The sequence below is a fragment of the Gymnodraco acuticeps genome, unplaced genomic scaffold, assembly GCF_902827175.1.
Source record: "Gymnodraco acuticeps unplaced genomic scaffold, fGymAcu1.1, whole genome shotgun sequence".
Taxonomy (NCBI): Eukaryota; Metazoa; Chordata; class Actinopteri; order Perciformes; family Bathydraconidae; genus Gymnodraco; species Gymnodraco acuticeps.
Genome location: NW_022990790.1, coordinates 103,752 through 119,755, shown reverse-complemented (window position 1 = coordinate 119,755; position 16,004 = coordinate 103,752). Strand labels below are relative to the sequence as shown.

Genomic DNA, 16,004 nt, shown 5'->3' with positions numbered 1-16,004 from the left:
TAGGATAGTTACACCCCTGATAATCATTTTCGGCCTATTAATCAGTTGTACCTGTTTGATTATCCCAATACTGAAGAAAGGCTTTTCCAGCCTGGTATCCTTAGCTTTCGTTCAGTATACTGCTATTCCATTACAAGACAATCCTTTGCGCCACTGTGAGATAGACCAGCTAGAATCAGAAGAGTCTGATTCCGACACTACAATATAATCAATATAATCATGTGAATCGAGTGTACTCTCCTCTTATGCTTACATTATATTGGAGTCTGTCCTCCACAAAAACAGCCAGTTTTCTATGATATATTTGTGATGTGTTTACTTAAACCAGTGATGGAGTGTATTCATTGATGTGTTATATCAGTCTATCCTGTCATTTGTTTTTTATTGATCAAGTATGATCAAAAGGGGGGAATGTAGTGGACATTTGATTATATCCTGATATGTTTAAACCAAATGCTTCTCATTTGGTTAGATGTGCTGTTTGCCTCTATCTACACTACTTCAAGGCCACAGAGCTGTTTTGGCTACTGAGTTGACTCACACAAAGTCACACGAGAACTTCTACAGCTCAAGGCCAGGTGTCTAATAACAATATGACCGTGTGAAGATTTCTTACCTTCCCACCCTTTTCCTCCCTTTATAAGCTTTGCTATCATATTGAACTGGGCACACTCGCGCAGACATATTTTATACTCTGTGAGACCTGTGTCTATATATATATATTTTATTGTATCTGATGTTTGTTTGAGTCATCGAATAAACATCACCAGAAAGACAACTCTGTCTGATTCACCATTTATTTGATTTGATCACTTTGACTTGTACTCTACAGTATTGTGGTTTTTAGATTTCCATAACAACAACTAATACAACATTGACCTACAAAAACATATTTTGCAACCCTGATCTCCTCAGGCAGGTCTCTGAGGGTCTCGGGGCGCAGGACGGGGCATAGGTTTTATGCAAGGTCACAAACATATCTTAACATACCAGCAATACCATTTAAGAATGGATTCTTAAAGCAATAATCTTCTTTTCTTCTTACACCTAGCGCTCACCCTGAACAGTGGGCTTCTTGTTTACATTTTCCCCTGCACACTCAGAGGCAGGACATAAAAACACTCTTTTGCTATTTATTTTCATTTTGCAGCACATTTATACGACCAGAATTTTGCTTTACATCTTTATATTATTTATTTTTCTCAAGTCATTTACTTTTGGTGAGATAACTAAAGTTTAGTTCATTTTACCCTGTCTATGGACTGATTCATTATTAGTTGTTACAAAACATACACAAGACGGCGGGACAAACCAATATAGACCCCCCATACAAACAATCAGACAAACAAAACATGAACTCGTAATAAACACCAGCGTGACCGCAAAGCTCATCCAGCTCAATTTAGTCCGAATTATGAGGTTTCAGAGGGGGTAGGGAATTATCTCTAGTGGGGCGCCTGACTCGCGCGTCCACCCTTGTACAAGTGCTAAGATCGTGCCTGAAGACCGTCCAAAAGCAATTGCGACAACCACTACTCCATCAGTGGCGCTATGAACCCCCGACCAGGAGAACATAGACTTTTTTCCGTTACCCTTTCTCTCCAAAAACAGCACAGTTAACTGTAGTCCTACACGACCAGCCTATACATCCGCCATTGAGTTCACCCCAACGATGAAAACACAGTTTTGTTTCTAAGCTTGCTTGCCACTGCCCACCTGTGATCAATTAGCCTATAATTGTATGTATGCACCCCGGACCGCCACCAGCACCTCTAGCCATTTATAGGGAACTGTGGCGCATCGGGTGATGCACGCATCTCGCGCTGCCCCGGCCTTGCCAGCAATGTAGAAGACGGTCACAAACAACAAGTGCTTTTAGACCATCTCGCTTTTAATAGAGATGGCGGTGGTGTGACTTAAAAGCTATAGACAAAAGGCTGTGACTTTCTTCCTCTCAGCTGCACGGCTGCAGTCACCCAAACCCAAAGTTACACGTCCCGCTGCCTCCTGATGATGCCTGCAGCCAGTTCATGAAGTGAAGGAGGTTTTCCTTCAAACAGCTGCGGGCAGCAGGTACCGTGAGAGTCCCGGACATGAATTCATAGATCAAGGCAGACTGGTTTACTCTCCTGTTTTGCCAATCCGGTGCTTAAACAAAGGCAAGGCAAGGCAAGTTTATTTATATAGCACTTTTCAACACAAGGCAATTCAAAGTGCTTTACAAAAAAATGAAAGACATTAAGCAAATGGCATTTAAAATCAGTCATTAAAAAGAAAAGCTAATAAAATAAACATATAGCTCTACACCCCTGGCCGACATGTCCTTAAAATGAAGTCCGAGTTTGAAATATATCTCAAATAATGTATGCACTGCCATTTCCCCACATAAACATAACAGTCTGCAATTAAACGGTTGTCTCCTGTGCGCTCCTCTTCCTACTTGGCGCACCGGTAACTTTCTCGTGCGCACAAGAGGCTGCATCCTATTGAGCCGCCGAATTCCTCGGAACATCATAAAAGCCATTTTCAACGGTTATCTGGTGAAAGATTAACTGGCCAGGGGTTCCCAACCTTTATTGTGCCAAGGACCGGCAGATACATTAAAAAGAAATCGCGGACCGGTTGTCAATTTTAACTGATTTTAATATTTACTCACCAGCAGGCAGCAACAGAGGCTAATTGTATGTAACAGCCTGAACAAATACTAGAACAATATGCATCCAAAATATATTAACAACGTTTAAAAAAGAACCGGTGTCGTTTTTTGGTTTTTCGGAAAAACGGAAAACCAAAAAACCGACGTTATTCAGTTTATAAACCAAAACGGGAAAACAGATAAATCAACGTTTTGGTTTTGTTTGTATGATTTACGGATAATCCAGTGATGGGAAAACGAGGAGAAGAAAATGGCATTTAAAATCAGTCATTAAAAAGAAAAGATAATAAAATAAACATTAAAAGAAAAAATACATGGATAAAAGTTACAGTGCAGTTTAAGATGTGAATAGTTCAATTAAAAGCAGCGGTAAAAAAAAAAGTATTTAGTCTGGATTTAAAAGGAGTAAGAGTTGCAGCGGACCTGCAGGTTTCTGGGAGTTTGTTCCAGATGTTTGGAGCATAATAACTGAACGCTGCTTTACCATGTTTAGTTCTGACTCTGGGGACAGAAAGCTGACCAGTCCCTGAAGACCTGAGAGATCTGGATGGTTCATAATTTAGCAGGAGGTCAGAAATGTATTTTGGGCCCAAACCATTCAAAGCTTTATAAACCAGCAGCAGTATTTTTGAAATCTATTCTTTGACACACAGGAAGCCAGTGTAAAGACTTCAGAACAGGAGTGATGTGATCCACTTTCTTAGTGTTAGTGAGGACTCGAGCAGCGGCGTTCTGAATCAGCTGCAGCTTTCTAATAGATTTTTTAGTGAGACCTGTGAAGACACCATTACAGTAGTCCAGTCTACTGAAGATAAAAGCATGGACAAGTTTTTCCAAATCCTGCTGTGACATTAGCCTTTTAATCCTAGATATGTTTTTTAGGTGATAGTAGGCAGATTTAGTAACTGTTTTAATGTGACTGTAGAAACTCAGGTCAGAGTCCATGACTACACCTAGATTTCTGGCTTTATCTGTTTTGAACATTGCAGACTGAAGCTCAGCGCTAACTTTTATACGTTCTGCCTTGGCTCCAAAAACCATTACCTCAGTGTTATCTTTGTTTAATTGGAGAAAGTTCTGACACATCCAGTCATTGATTTGTTCAATGCACTCAGTGTTTTAACTGGAGCATAGTCTCCTGGTGAAATTGTTACGTAAATGTGTGTGTCATCTGCATAGCTATGGTAACTTATTTTGTTGTTTTTCATTATCTGAGCCAGTGGTAGCATGTAGATGTTAAAGAGAAGAGGCCCCAAGATGGAGCCTTGAGGTACCCCACATGTCATATTTGTCAACTCAGATGTGTATTTACCTATAGAAACAAAGTTTTTTCTGTCCTTTAAGTAGGATTCAAACCCATTTAGAACTGTTTCCGAAAGTCCCACCCAGTTTTCTAGTCTTTCGAGTAATATGTTGTGGTCAACAGTGTCAAACGCAGCACTGAGATCTAATAATACTAACACTGAAGTTCTGCCACTGTCTGTGTTTAAGTGGATGTCATTGAAGACCTTTACAAGAGCAGTCTCAGTGCTGTGGTTTGGACGAAAGCCTGACTGGAACACATCAAAAGAGTTATTTAAATGCAAGAAATTACTCAACTGTTGAAAAACAACTTTTTGATATGGGCCAGGATCAGATCTGAAAAACACTGCTGAATAATTGAATTACCAAAAATATCAAACTTGTTCAAGCTTATCAATATGCAGCCTGGTGTCCTTACAAATCTTTTGTAATAAAATATAAACTGTCAATAACGTTTTAAAGGGGATTTGTATTTTCTTCTGGATTACATTTCTTTTTGAGGTATCATAAATATATAATTTAAATGCAAGTGCGTCGGAAAAAGTCAAAAATGAGCGAAAACCGAAAAAAGAAGCAGCATCTGGCTGCATTTCAATGATATTGGAGAAAGCAAAGCTGAGTGCAGGATTTGTAAAATGAAAATAACCTTTTTTGGTTACCTTTATTTTGGTAACCACTCAGGATTTACTGTCAGAGGTGGGAGAAGTTCAGAACTTGTACTTGAGTACAAAAGTACCAGAGTGTAGGAATACTCGGTTACAATAAAAAGTCCTGCATTCAAAATGTTACAAGTAAAAGTACAAAAGTATTAGCATCAAAATATAGTTAAAGTACCACCTGCAGAGGGATCTAGAAGCATGTTCTTTTCCCCATAGAGACCGCCTGGCTGCACATTATCCCTTGCATAAAGATAGATTGTGGGTCCCTTACACATGTTGTACACAGTGATAAACATTCTGGTCACCTCAACATCAGGGATCTTATACATTAAACTCCTTCTGAATCAAACCGTCACGGTAGCCTTACCTTATTGTTCCCTCTTAAAATAGAAAAAAACACGTTACTTTACCAGCAGAGAGAAAATTGATTATTAAATTATTAATGTGACTAATAAAGAGCAATTTGATTATTAAGTATTATTCTGTTGATCGATGTCATTACATTTGGTGAAAAAAACATAATGACTTGTTTATGACTCGTTTTGTCAAAGTTTAGGACTTGGACTTGACTTGAACTTGCCCAACCTGACTTGAGACTTGACTTGGACTTGAGCGCAAAGACTTGAGACTTGACTCGGACTTGAGCGCAAAGACTTGAGACTTGACTCGGACTTGCAAAACAATTACTTGGTCCCACCTCTGCTGCACACATTCAGCCTTCCGCATCAAGGACTATCAATTGTAAAGCACTCAATTGTCAGATAAATAAACCATACAGAGCACAATGAAGGTGTTGGTAAATGTTTTTTTAGGGTCTACCTCCCACTGACTCTGCATCTCAAAGGTGTTATTATCATGTTAACTACATCCCATCCCCTTATACTGAGATTATAATTTCACAGCGTGTGTCTGTTTGCATGCTCTTTGGGTGTATGCGAGGACACAAACAGTGAATGGCGGGGCTGGGAGTTGATATAGATCAGATGTTGAACCCCAAAGGGAGTTCGGTTACATTCGGTTCACAAAACGCTACAGCATTTCACAAAACGCCACAGCATTTCACAAAACGCCACAGCATTTCACAAAAGGCCACAGCATTACAGAAAATGCCACAGCATTTCAGAAAATGCCACAGCATTTCACAAAACCCCACAGCATTTCACAAAACGCCACAGCATTTCACAAAACGCCACAGCATTTCACATTGGACGGAAAGGGTATTCCTTTAGGGCAGGGGTCTGCAACCTTTTTGACCAAAAGAGCCATTTTGCTCCTTTTTCCCCAAAATTGTTTTGTCTGGAGCCGCAAAACATATTTCATAGTTTTTTATTGTTATATCAGACAAAAACTACAGTTTTTTTGCATTTATTAGGCTATTTATTACATGATATAAAACTGTTTACCTCTAATAAGAAACAAAGAACTCTTATAAGGAGAATTAAAAATAATACACAGATCTACTTTAAAATAAATTAAACACAGCACTTGGGGAGTCCTCTGCACATTTGAAGGAAACAAATATATTATTAAAATGGGCCAACTTTGAAATAAATAAAACATATAGCTGCACCCTAAAAAGAGTTAAAGGTAGGGTAAGTAAGAATGGAGAAACCAGCTCGAGTGAGCTAGAATTTGAAAGTACACAACCGGAAAAAATATGCCTCTTCCTTCAGACTTTCTTACAGAGTCCCTCCTCCAACACACACGAACGCGCACATGACCAATGAGGGCACGAGATACATTTGTGCACAGATGGAAGGCTGACAGGCAGGTAGGCCATCCAGTTACTTTAGCCGGGCCGGCTCAGATGATTGGTCGTGCTTTTTACAGCGCTACGGCTTCCAGAGATACATTTTTGTATGTATTTATTGTTAAAGCATTTAATATATGCATTGCTATCGGGACGTTAAGAGCATATAACAAAAAGTGTTTTCTGAAATAAATTACATACCCCATTGAATTATGACTGAAGATCGTCAGCTGTCTTCCTCTCCCTTGTTGTTCCTCGTTGTTACCACCGTTGACAACTTCTCTCTACATATCAAACATACCGGTAAACCAGCATCGTTTGCTGTGAAAGCATATAACTCTGTCCACACAGAATTAAATCCTGTGTTCCTCCGGTACTTTTCTTTGATTTATCCATAGTTCGCTCATCGAGCCGGGGGTCAGGTTATTCGCCTCCAAGAAAAGGTGCTCGCGCGGGACCGTAGCGGGATGTGACGCATATTTTAGTTGACCTAATTAAAACCGTTTTGTTTTTTATTTATGTGTCACAGTATCACCTCAAAATACAAGATAAGAAACATTTTCAACCATGCAACAAAATATAAATAGTCCTACAAATACTTTTATTTTATTTCCTTCTTATTTTTGTCTAAGCTCAAGGGAGCCAGAGCAGAGGGCTTAAAGGGCCGCATGCGGCCTGTGGGCCGCGGGTTGCCAACCCCTGCTTTAGGGAGAACACTTCTTGTTTGTGATTGGACAGAGCCAGCCATAGAAGCACTGCTGTGATTGGTTGTTTTTGCTGCCAGTCAAGAAATGACGCTTCGTGATTGGTCAACACCCGACAGCGAAATATGTCCCAACACATCAGCCGTTAGCACACACTCAGAGCTCACAGCTCCTCATATCTGTTCAGAAACTGGACAAAAGTTAAACATGTACAAACCACAGACTGTCTGTGTCATACAGTCGCTGCTTTATTTACCTCTGTATGACGTTGTGAGTGTGGAAAAATTACTCCCTTAGTGCAGCTGGCAATACCATTTCCTGCAAGAGAACCCTCTAAAGTTGGTTTATAATACCCAGAAAGTTCTTATTTTATACTTTACTTGAAGTGGACTTAACAGGCTCTTACAGTTGATGTGACGTATCCTTCCATGTTTGTGCTAAAGTGTAGATGAATGCGCCATATGGTGAATAAATTCACACTCTCAGAGTGGCGGCCGGCCCATAGGGGCGCTAGGGGCGCCGCCCCACCTCTTCCCACATTCCAAAAAAAATATTAAAAAAAATATTAAATTAAAAAAAAATATTTAAAAAATATATATATTTTATATTTTTATTTTTAATGAACAAGGTAAATATCATACAATTGGTATCAGTAAAATGTATAATCTACAATAAAATCTCGTTTAAAATTGTGTTACGATGTCTAAAGTTACTGATAAGTCACATGTTTCCTGCCTGGCCTTGCCCGTGGCATTAGTTTATCATGCGCCGTGCAAGGAGCCCCCGAGACAAACAGCAGCAACCAGCACGTTGCAAAAGTCTCAATAGTAAACTGTGCCGCCGAAACATAATTTCAGCCAATCAGCGCCGTCAAATATTTTGGTCACGAGGGCGCTCACGTTGGCGCCCACGTTGCTTACGTGACGTGAGTTGTTTTTTAGACAAGTGAGTGACCAAGGTGACGCAGTATTTAGAATGGTGTGCAGGTGGAGTCGCCGGACCTCGGTCCGCACCCAATTCCGTGCAAGAGCTACTCTCCAATCCTTTCCAAAGGAGAAGTTTGGGAGATAAATTGATACTTAAAGACCTTGGACCGGACCAACCCGATTTGTATATATCACAGCAAGCTCGTGAAAAAGACAAAACGTATCAACGAGGCTAGCTGGATGCAAACGATGCAAACAGGTAAATGCTATCTTTTGTTTCCCATGCTTGCCGGGCACAGATACGATCTGTTCAGAAACTAGACAAAAGTTAAACAAGTACAAACCACAGACTGTCTGTGTCATGGAGAATACAGTCGCTGGTTTATTTATGTCTGTATAGGCCGTTGTTGTGAGTGTGGACGGTCGGAACATATATAACGTTAGCTTAGCCAAGCTCCATTCAGAAAACAAGCATTCTAAAAGGTTTTTCACCTGCCGTCTGTCTGCAGACTTGTCAAAGCATTAAGTCATGGTTTTTACTAACCGGTATCAGTATGTTGTTACGTCGGCATCATTTAGAAATGTGTATTACAATTTAATCACGGTAAAATATGTTCATTTTGTTGTAGTTGTAGCTCCCGAGCCAGCGCGTCTTGTTTGAATGATGCGAGTAAACACAGCTGGCAGCCGCGGTGAAACTCGAGCGACTAAAAAAATGTTTTACTCACTATATCAAAAGCCCCACCAAAAATATGTTCCACCAGCCGCCACTGCACTCTCACCAAACAGCTGTTGATAAGCATGAACGAGTGTTTCCATCCACCAGTTGTGTAACGGCAGTGATTTGCATGCCAAAACGTTTTTGTAAGAAGTGGCGGCTGGTGGAAAATATTTTTGGTGGGGCTGTTGATATAGTGAGTAAACAATTTTCTTTTTGGGAGAAATTACCCCTTAAATTAGGACTTCTGGTGATGTAATGGCGCGTTTCCAGTGCAGCGCAGAGCTCGCTTTAATGCTGCGTTCAGACCGGACGCGATGTGAATATTCGCTTCGCTCTAAACGCTCCTATCGCATTGCTCTAGTCCAGGGGTGGCCAACCAGTCAGAGGTTAAGAGCCAACATTTTGACTATGTTACTGCAAAGAGCCACATCAAACACAGTCACAGATGCACGTGCACCCCCCCCCTCCCTCATTCTCTCTTTTGTTCTCAGCCTTTCTCTGTGCTCCTTCACTTTCTTCCTCCCTTCTCTCTCTCACAGATAAAATGAAAATATAAAACTTCACACACACACACACACACACACACACACACACACAGTATACATCACTTCAGGGGACATTACATTGACTTACATGCATTTCCTGGAGACTTATCCTAACCCTAACCATAACCAACACATGCCTAACCCTTAACCTTACACTAACCCTAATCCTAAACCTAACCAAGTCTTCACCCTAAAATTAATGATTCCCCTCATGGGGACCTCCAATTTGTCCCCATAAGGGAGGCGAGTCCCCACACGTGACTGTGTCAACAGATTTAGGTCCCCACAAGTATAGTAATGCTAGGCCACACACACACACACACACACACACACACACACACACACACACACAGAGACACACACACACACACACACACACAGAGAGACACACACACACACACACAGCTCTGCTCAGACAGATTTATTGTAAATGGCACACACCATAATATTGACAGAAATTGAATTAAACCTCTCCTACCAGTATTCAGAGGCCAGTTAACATAACAACATAACAATGAACATTGTGTGCACTCACACACAAACTCTCAGTAAACAAAATTGAAAAGGTTTGTTATCTTACTTTAAATTAGTGAGACTTCTGACATTCCTTGCTTTGAACAATCCTCCTCAAATCTGGCTTGTATTCCGTTGTGGCCACTCGAAGCAATTCTCTCACATGTGTGTCAGTCAGAACAGATCGATGCTTGGATTTCACATGTTTCAGGGTAGAAAACACAGACTCACAGACGTATGTTGACCCAAACATTGAAAGTAGCTTGAGCGCAGCCCGTTTGACATTTGGGTATTTTTCGATCGGCACAGTTTTCCAGAACTCAAGGGTCCCTTCCCTCAGAACAGGTTTCAGTCGGTCATCCTCTGAAAGTTCGATCATCTCCAACTCGGCCATCGCCTCGTCCTTGACTAGCGGGGCTTTCAAACAGTCCGTCTCAGCATTAAAAGGATCAACGAGGAACGTAATCTGTGGCCTTTTCACATGTAGATCATGGAACCGGGTCGCAAAGTTTTCCTGCAGGGTTTCAATCAATATTGCATAACGGGCTGTTTGCTTTTTCCGGGTGGCACCGGTGGCTTGTGCGCTTGCTTTTAGCAGAGGGGGAAAATGCGCTAATTCTCCCTTTTGAAGATGTGTCTTAAACAGTTTCAGTTTGTTAACAAACGCAAATACACTTTGCACTAAGTCAGGCAGCATTTTTAACTTTCCCTGCAGATCCAGGTTCAGTCTGTCCAGATGACACAGCATGTCGACCAAAAAGGCCAGATCCATAATCCACTTGGGGTCTGAGAGCTCCGGATAATCCTTGTCCTTCTGTTCCATGAACAGTTTCACAGCATCCAACAGCTCAAAGAAGCAAGACAGCACTTTGCCTTTAGAAAGCCACCTCACAGTGCAGTGCAGCGGCAGGTCTCCTGGAAGCCCTTGGTCGAGTTCAGCGATGAGATTCTTAAATTGCCTGTGGTTAAGAGCATGCGTGCGGATGTAGTTTACGATTTCCATCACAGGCTTCATGACGTTGTCTAAATTCAGTGATTTGGACACAAGTTGCTCCCGGTGAATGATGCAGTGGAAATTCCAAAATTCGGGAAATGTGTTGTCAGCTTTGCACAGCCCCACAAGCCCGTTCACAGATCCGACCATTGATGGCGCTCCATCCGTGGCTATTGCAGTTAGTTTCTGCTTGGGCACATTTGCTTTCACAAACACATTTATCATTGTTTCTTTTACATCGATGCCACGGGTTCTGTCTTTTAATGGCACAATATCAAGGAGTTCTTCTTTTATAACACAATCCTTTGAGACTGATCGTGCAAATATTGCCAACTGAGGCTTGTCTTGTATGTCACAAGACTCATCCAATGCCACACTGAAAAACTCACATGTTTGAAGATCAGAGTGTAACTGCGCTTCAATGGCGGTGCTAATGTCCGATATTCTGCGTTCAACAGTGTGGCGGGACAGTTGGACGTCTGATACCGCTTGTTTCAGTTTTTTGTTTTCTGGAGACAAGATTTCAACCACGTCACTGAGGCATTTTTGAACAAACTCCCCTTCATTGTACGGCTTTTTAGCTTGTGCTATGTTCCAAGCAACTTGATAAGATGCAAGTGTTACGGTCTCCGAGTGCTTCGTTATTTTTTTGAAAAACTGTGTCTGCTTTTCTGCCTGACTTTTCAAGGTGTTTATCTTCTGCTTGCGAAGTTCCGTACCTTTTGGGAAGTCATGGTCGATGTTAGCATGGAGTGAGGTGAAATGGCGCTGAAGATTTGAAGCCTTGAAATGGGTTAATGCTGTCTGGCATATAAGGCAAAATGGCTTGCAATTGCGTTCGATAAAAAAATATGAACTCTCCCACTCTACTAAAAACGTCCTATGTTCGTCTTCATATTTTCGCTTAGCTGTGCATTTCTTCCCTGCCATTTTAGGATCAAACTCAATTCATGGTCAGATAGTGTTTATTACTCGATTCTGATTGGTCAATTCAGAACACGTGACACGTTGTTAATCCAGAACAGACAGACCGCTGTCAAGCAGTTCCTGCCGTTGCTACATTCAAACAGTAACAACGGACTATTTCTCTTAGCGGATGCATGTCATTTTAAATAAATAATAGCGTACTATTTTTTTAAATCAATAAAAACATTTTCTAAATCTATAAAAGCATTTCAATTAATATTGGGAGTCATATCGTTACTTTGTTGAGAATGTGGCCATGTAATAAGCGGGATAATGGGAAAATAACACCCTTCATGCAGATCTAGACCCCTCCGCTTCGCTCCTGATCAAAATTAGACGGCGGCGCTGTCATCCTCTCATACTGACACCTGACACCACACATACACACGTAGGGAGAGCCGGGACGAAAGTAACGGAGTGATTTTATCCGTGCCCAAACAACTTTGACCGGTCAAATTACGTCAGAATTATCAGCATTCAATACTTAACAGACCTATTAAATATCAGGTCTAACTGTCAGGAGTCCGTGTCTCTCCCCCACACTCACACATATAAAATTCGATATGAATTGAAGAGCCGCATGAAACTGGCTCTCGAGCCGCATGCGGCTCGCGAGCCGCGGGTTGGCCACCCCTGCTCTAGTCGCTCGAGTTTCACCGCAGTTGCCAGCTATGTTTACTCGCATCATTCAAACAAGACGCGCTCGGGAGCTACAACTACAACAAAATGAACATATTTTACCGTGATTAAATTGTAATACACGTTTCTAAATGATGCCGACGTAACAACATACTGATACCGGTTAGTAAAAACCATGAATTAATGCTTTGACAAGTCTGCAGACAGACGGCAGGCGAAAAACCTTTTAGAATGCTTGTTTTCTGAATGGAGATTGGGTCGACCAGGCTAAGCTAACGTTGTATATGCTCACTCCACACTCATAACAACGGCCTACAGACATAAATAAACCAGCGACTGTATTCGCCATGACACAGACAGTGCCGAGCGGGGCCAGTTTTTGGTTGCGTTTCCACTTGGCCTAGTACCGGCTAGTGGGTCCTAATTCACAGTTTTTCTGGCCCCATAACATCGTGGTTCTAGGGCCAGGAACAACCAGGCTGAGTCGGGCTGAGTATGCTAAACTAGAGAGAGAATCGCTGGCAAGGGGGCTACAACTACAACAAGATGAACATATTTGACCGTGATTTAATTGTAATACACGTTTCAAAATGATGCCGAATTAACAACATACTGATACCGGTTAGTAAAAACCATGAATTAATGCTTTGACAAGTCTGCAGACAGACGGCAGGCGAAAAACCCTTTTAAAATGCGTGTTTTCTAAATGGAGCTTGGCTAAGCTAACGTTATATATGCTCCGACCGTCCACACTCACAACAACGGCCTACAGACATAAATAAACCAGCGACTGTATTCTCCATGACACAGACAGTCTGTGGTTTGTACTTGTTTAACTTTTGTCTAGTTTCTGAACAGATCGTATCTGTCCCCGGCTGTTTGAAGAGCAAGCATGGGGAAAAAAAGACAGCATTTACCTGTTTGCATCCAGCTAGCCATGCCTTTCTGGTGTACCAGCTACGTGAGAAGCCTCGTTGATACGTTTTGTCTTTTTCACGAGTTTGCTGCGATATACACAAATCGGGTTGGTCCGGTCCAAGGTCTTTAAGCAACAGTTTATCTCCCAAACTTCTCCTTTCGAAAGGATTGGAGAGTAGCTCTTGAACGGAATTGGGCGGGGACCGAGGTCCGGCGACTCCACCTGCACACAAAGCCATTCTCATCCAACTACTGCGTCACCTTGGTCACTCAAGAGTCTAAAAAACAACTCACGTCAACGCACGTAAGCAACGTGGGCGCCAATGTGAGCGCCCACGTGACCAAAATATTTGACGGCGCTGATTGGCTGAAATTATGTTTCGGCGGCACAGTTTACTATTGAGACTTTTGCAACGTGCTGGTTGCTGCTGTTTGGCTCGGGGGCTCCTTGCACGGCGCATGATAAACTAATGCCACGGGCAAGGCCAGGCAGGAAACATGTGACTTATCAGTAACTTTAGACATCGTAACACAATTTTAAACGAGATTTTATTATAGATTATACATTTTACTGATACCAATTGTATGATATTTACCTTGTTCATTAAAAATAAAAATATTTAAAAAAAAAAAAATGTAAATATTTTTTTTTTAATTAAATATTTGTTTTAATTTTTTTTTTTGTATGTGGGAAGAGGTGGGGCGGCGCCCCTATGGGCCGGCCACCAGTAAAAGGCTAGCAGGGGGAGGAGACAGGAGGAGGAGGGAACAGGACTCTGCAGGATATAAGGAGCCTGCACCCCTACTCTTTTACCTTACATTCCTGAATTCTTCTTACTGCTGAAGCCCAGAACACAAAGGAGCAGCCATGAGGAACACACTGATGATGCTGGTCGCCCTGATGTGTGCGCTGACCGTCTGCGCTGACATCACACCGGCCGCAGACTTCGACCTGCAGAAGGTAAGAGACGGATTAGATTCTGCTGATATTACACAAACAAATAAAGCTGGTTATTCCTGCAGTAACTGTGGTTGTGTAACATGTTTATTGCATGAGGTTTTAAGAGTTTAAATGAAATGATTCAATGTGCTGCTGTTCAGATAACCTCTCACCTACTTTGCATTGATAGATTTGAGTTTATAAGTCTTTATTGACCCCTTCTGTTTTTCTTTTAGATGTCAGGCAAGTGGTACACTGTCGCAATAACCAGCAACGCTCAGTGGTTTGTGAACAGCATGGCAGGAATGAAGACTTTGACAGCTGTATTTGTGCCGACTGAAGGAGGGGACATGGATCTCAATTATGCCAGCTTGAAGTGAGTGATCTCTATGCAATCATACTTTAAATCAATATAAGGATTCTCTGAAATGTCCGTATTATATAATATGATTGATCATCAAATCAACAACTCTAAAACAAACCTCTTCTTCAATCTTTTAGAGACGACGGTTCCTGCTACAGAGCAACTCGCATCGTTCGGAAAACAGAGACTCCCGGTCGCTTCACCTTCCACAGCCAGCGTGAGTAGAGCATGACACACACACACACACACACACACACACACGACGTAGCGATTCAACAGCCTGACCTCTCTATTTCTGCTCTCATCAGTTAGGAACAACGACAACGTCATGACCTTTGTTGAAGTTGTGTACGACGACTACGCCCTGGTGCACACCATCAAGACGAAGGAGGAAGTGTCTGAGGCCTTCATCACAGTCTACAGTGAGTGAAGAGAGACACACAGTGTGATGGAATAGCTGTGTGATTTGGTGAAGGTGAAATTAACTCTGTGTGTTTGCAGGCCGCACTACTGAGTTCAGTGAGGTGGTGCAGCAGAAGTTCACCCAGCTCGCTCTGGAAGCTGGAGTCCTGCCCGACAACGCCATCATCCTGCCACAGAACGGTAATGCAGAAAAACAGCACTTTCATAAAAACTCATTTAACGTTTCCTCACTTATACTCATTGTCCTCATCCTGTGTTGTTACAGCTGAGTGTCCCGCAGTCTGAGGACCCCCTGCTGACTCCCCCCCCCTCACTCATACTAAAGAGCAATCCTGACACTCGTTCAGGGCTCATTCCCCCCCCCCCCACACTCTGCACCTAAACTGTGGCATCAGAGCGACACAACAGAACAGCTGATAGTGAACAGAGGGAATTATTGCAAGAGACTGTGAATGCTGTTTGTTGTCTGAGTGTTTGTTGAAATAAACTTAAAGCCAGACATTTTTGTTTTTGTTTCAGTGTTAAAATTCTTTCTAGAAACGGCAACGTTTCAAATCTTTAGAATCATGAATGTCAAATCAATTTAGCAAATTACATTACACACATGATTAACAGGCATACAATTAGATCTCCAGGAATTACACAGGGGCTAGGTTTTATTTCAAACAGCCCTACAGACAGATTAAAGGGTTAATGTAATACTAGATTAGCTAAATACACAAACAAAGTTCTATTGTGGGCCTCTTTGCAAGTAATCACATATAATAAAGCTCTGCATAGGACTTTATGAATCAAACCAGGAAAGAGCAATCTTCAATTGTAATACAACTGACACTGGACTCGGTACTAGTTTGACTTCTACCAAAATAAAGTACTTTTACTGTGAACTTTGTGAGTAATCCTCTGTCAAAGTCCCCTCCTTAGTACTTAATGCATGTTTTTCTGCTATCTTTGATGAATGATAAAAAATTGTACCATTACTTC

General features: G+C 41.7%; 2 protein-coding genes across 2 annotated transcripts in view; both read left to right on the top strand.

Annotated features, from left to right (window-relative positions):
• Window positions 1–15,525, top strand: part of LOC117557063 (lipocalin-like) — a 106,919-nt gene extending 91,394 nt beyond the window's left edge. Inside the window, exon 7 of the transcript XR_004570653.1 lies at window positions 15,368–15,525. The gene's annotated coding sequence lies outside the window, so the exon portion shown is untranslated. The remainder of the gene's footprint in view (window positions 1–15,367) is intronic.
• Window positions 14,094–15,525, top strand: LOC117557060 (lipocalin-like). The gene is made up of 6 exons (XM_034232742.1): window positions 14,094–14,254; window positions 14,470–14,609; window positions 14,735–14,814; window positions 14,906–15,019; window positions 15,099–15,200; window positions 15,286–15,525. The coding sequence occupies exons 1-6, from the start codon at window positions 14,162–14,164 to the stop codon at window positions 15,303–15,305; spliced, it is 549 nt and encodes a 182-aa protein (XP_034088633.1). The 5' UTR covers window positions 14,094–14,161; the 3' UTR covers window positions 15,306–15,525.
• Window positions 15,526–16,004: the final 479 nt, after the last annotated feature.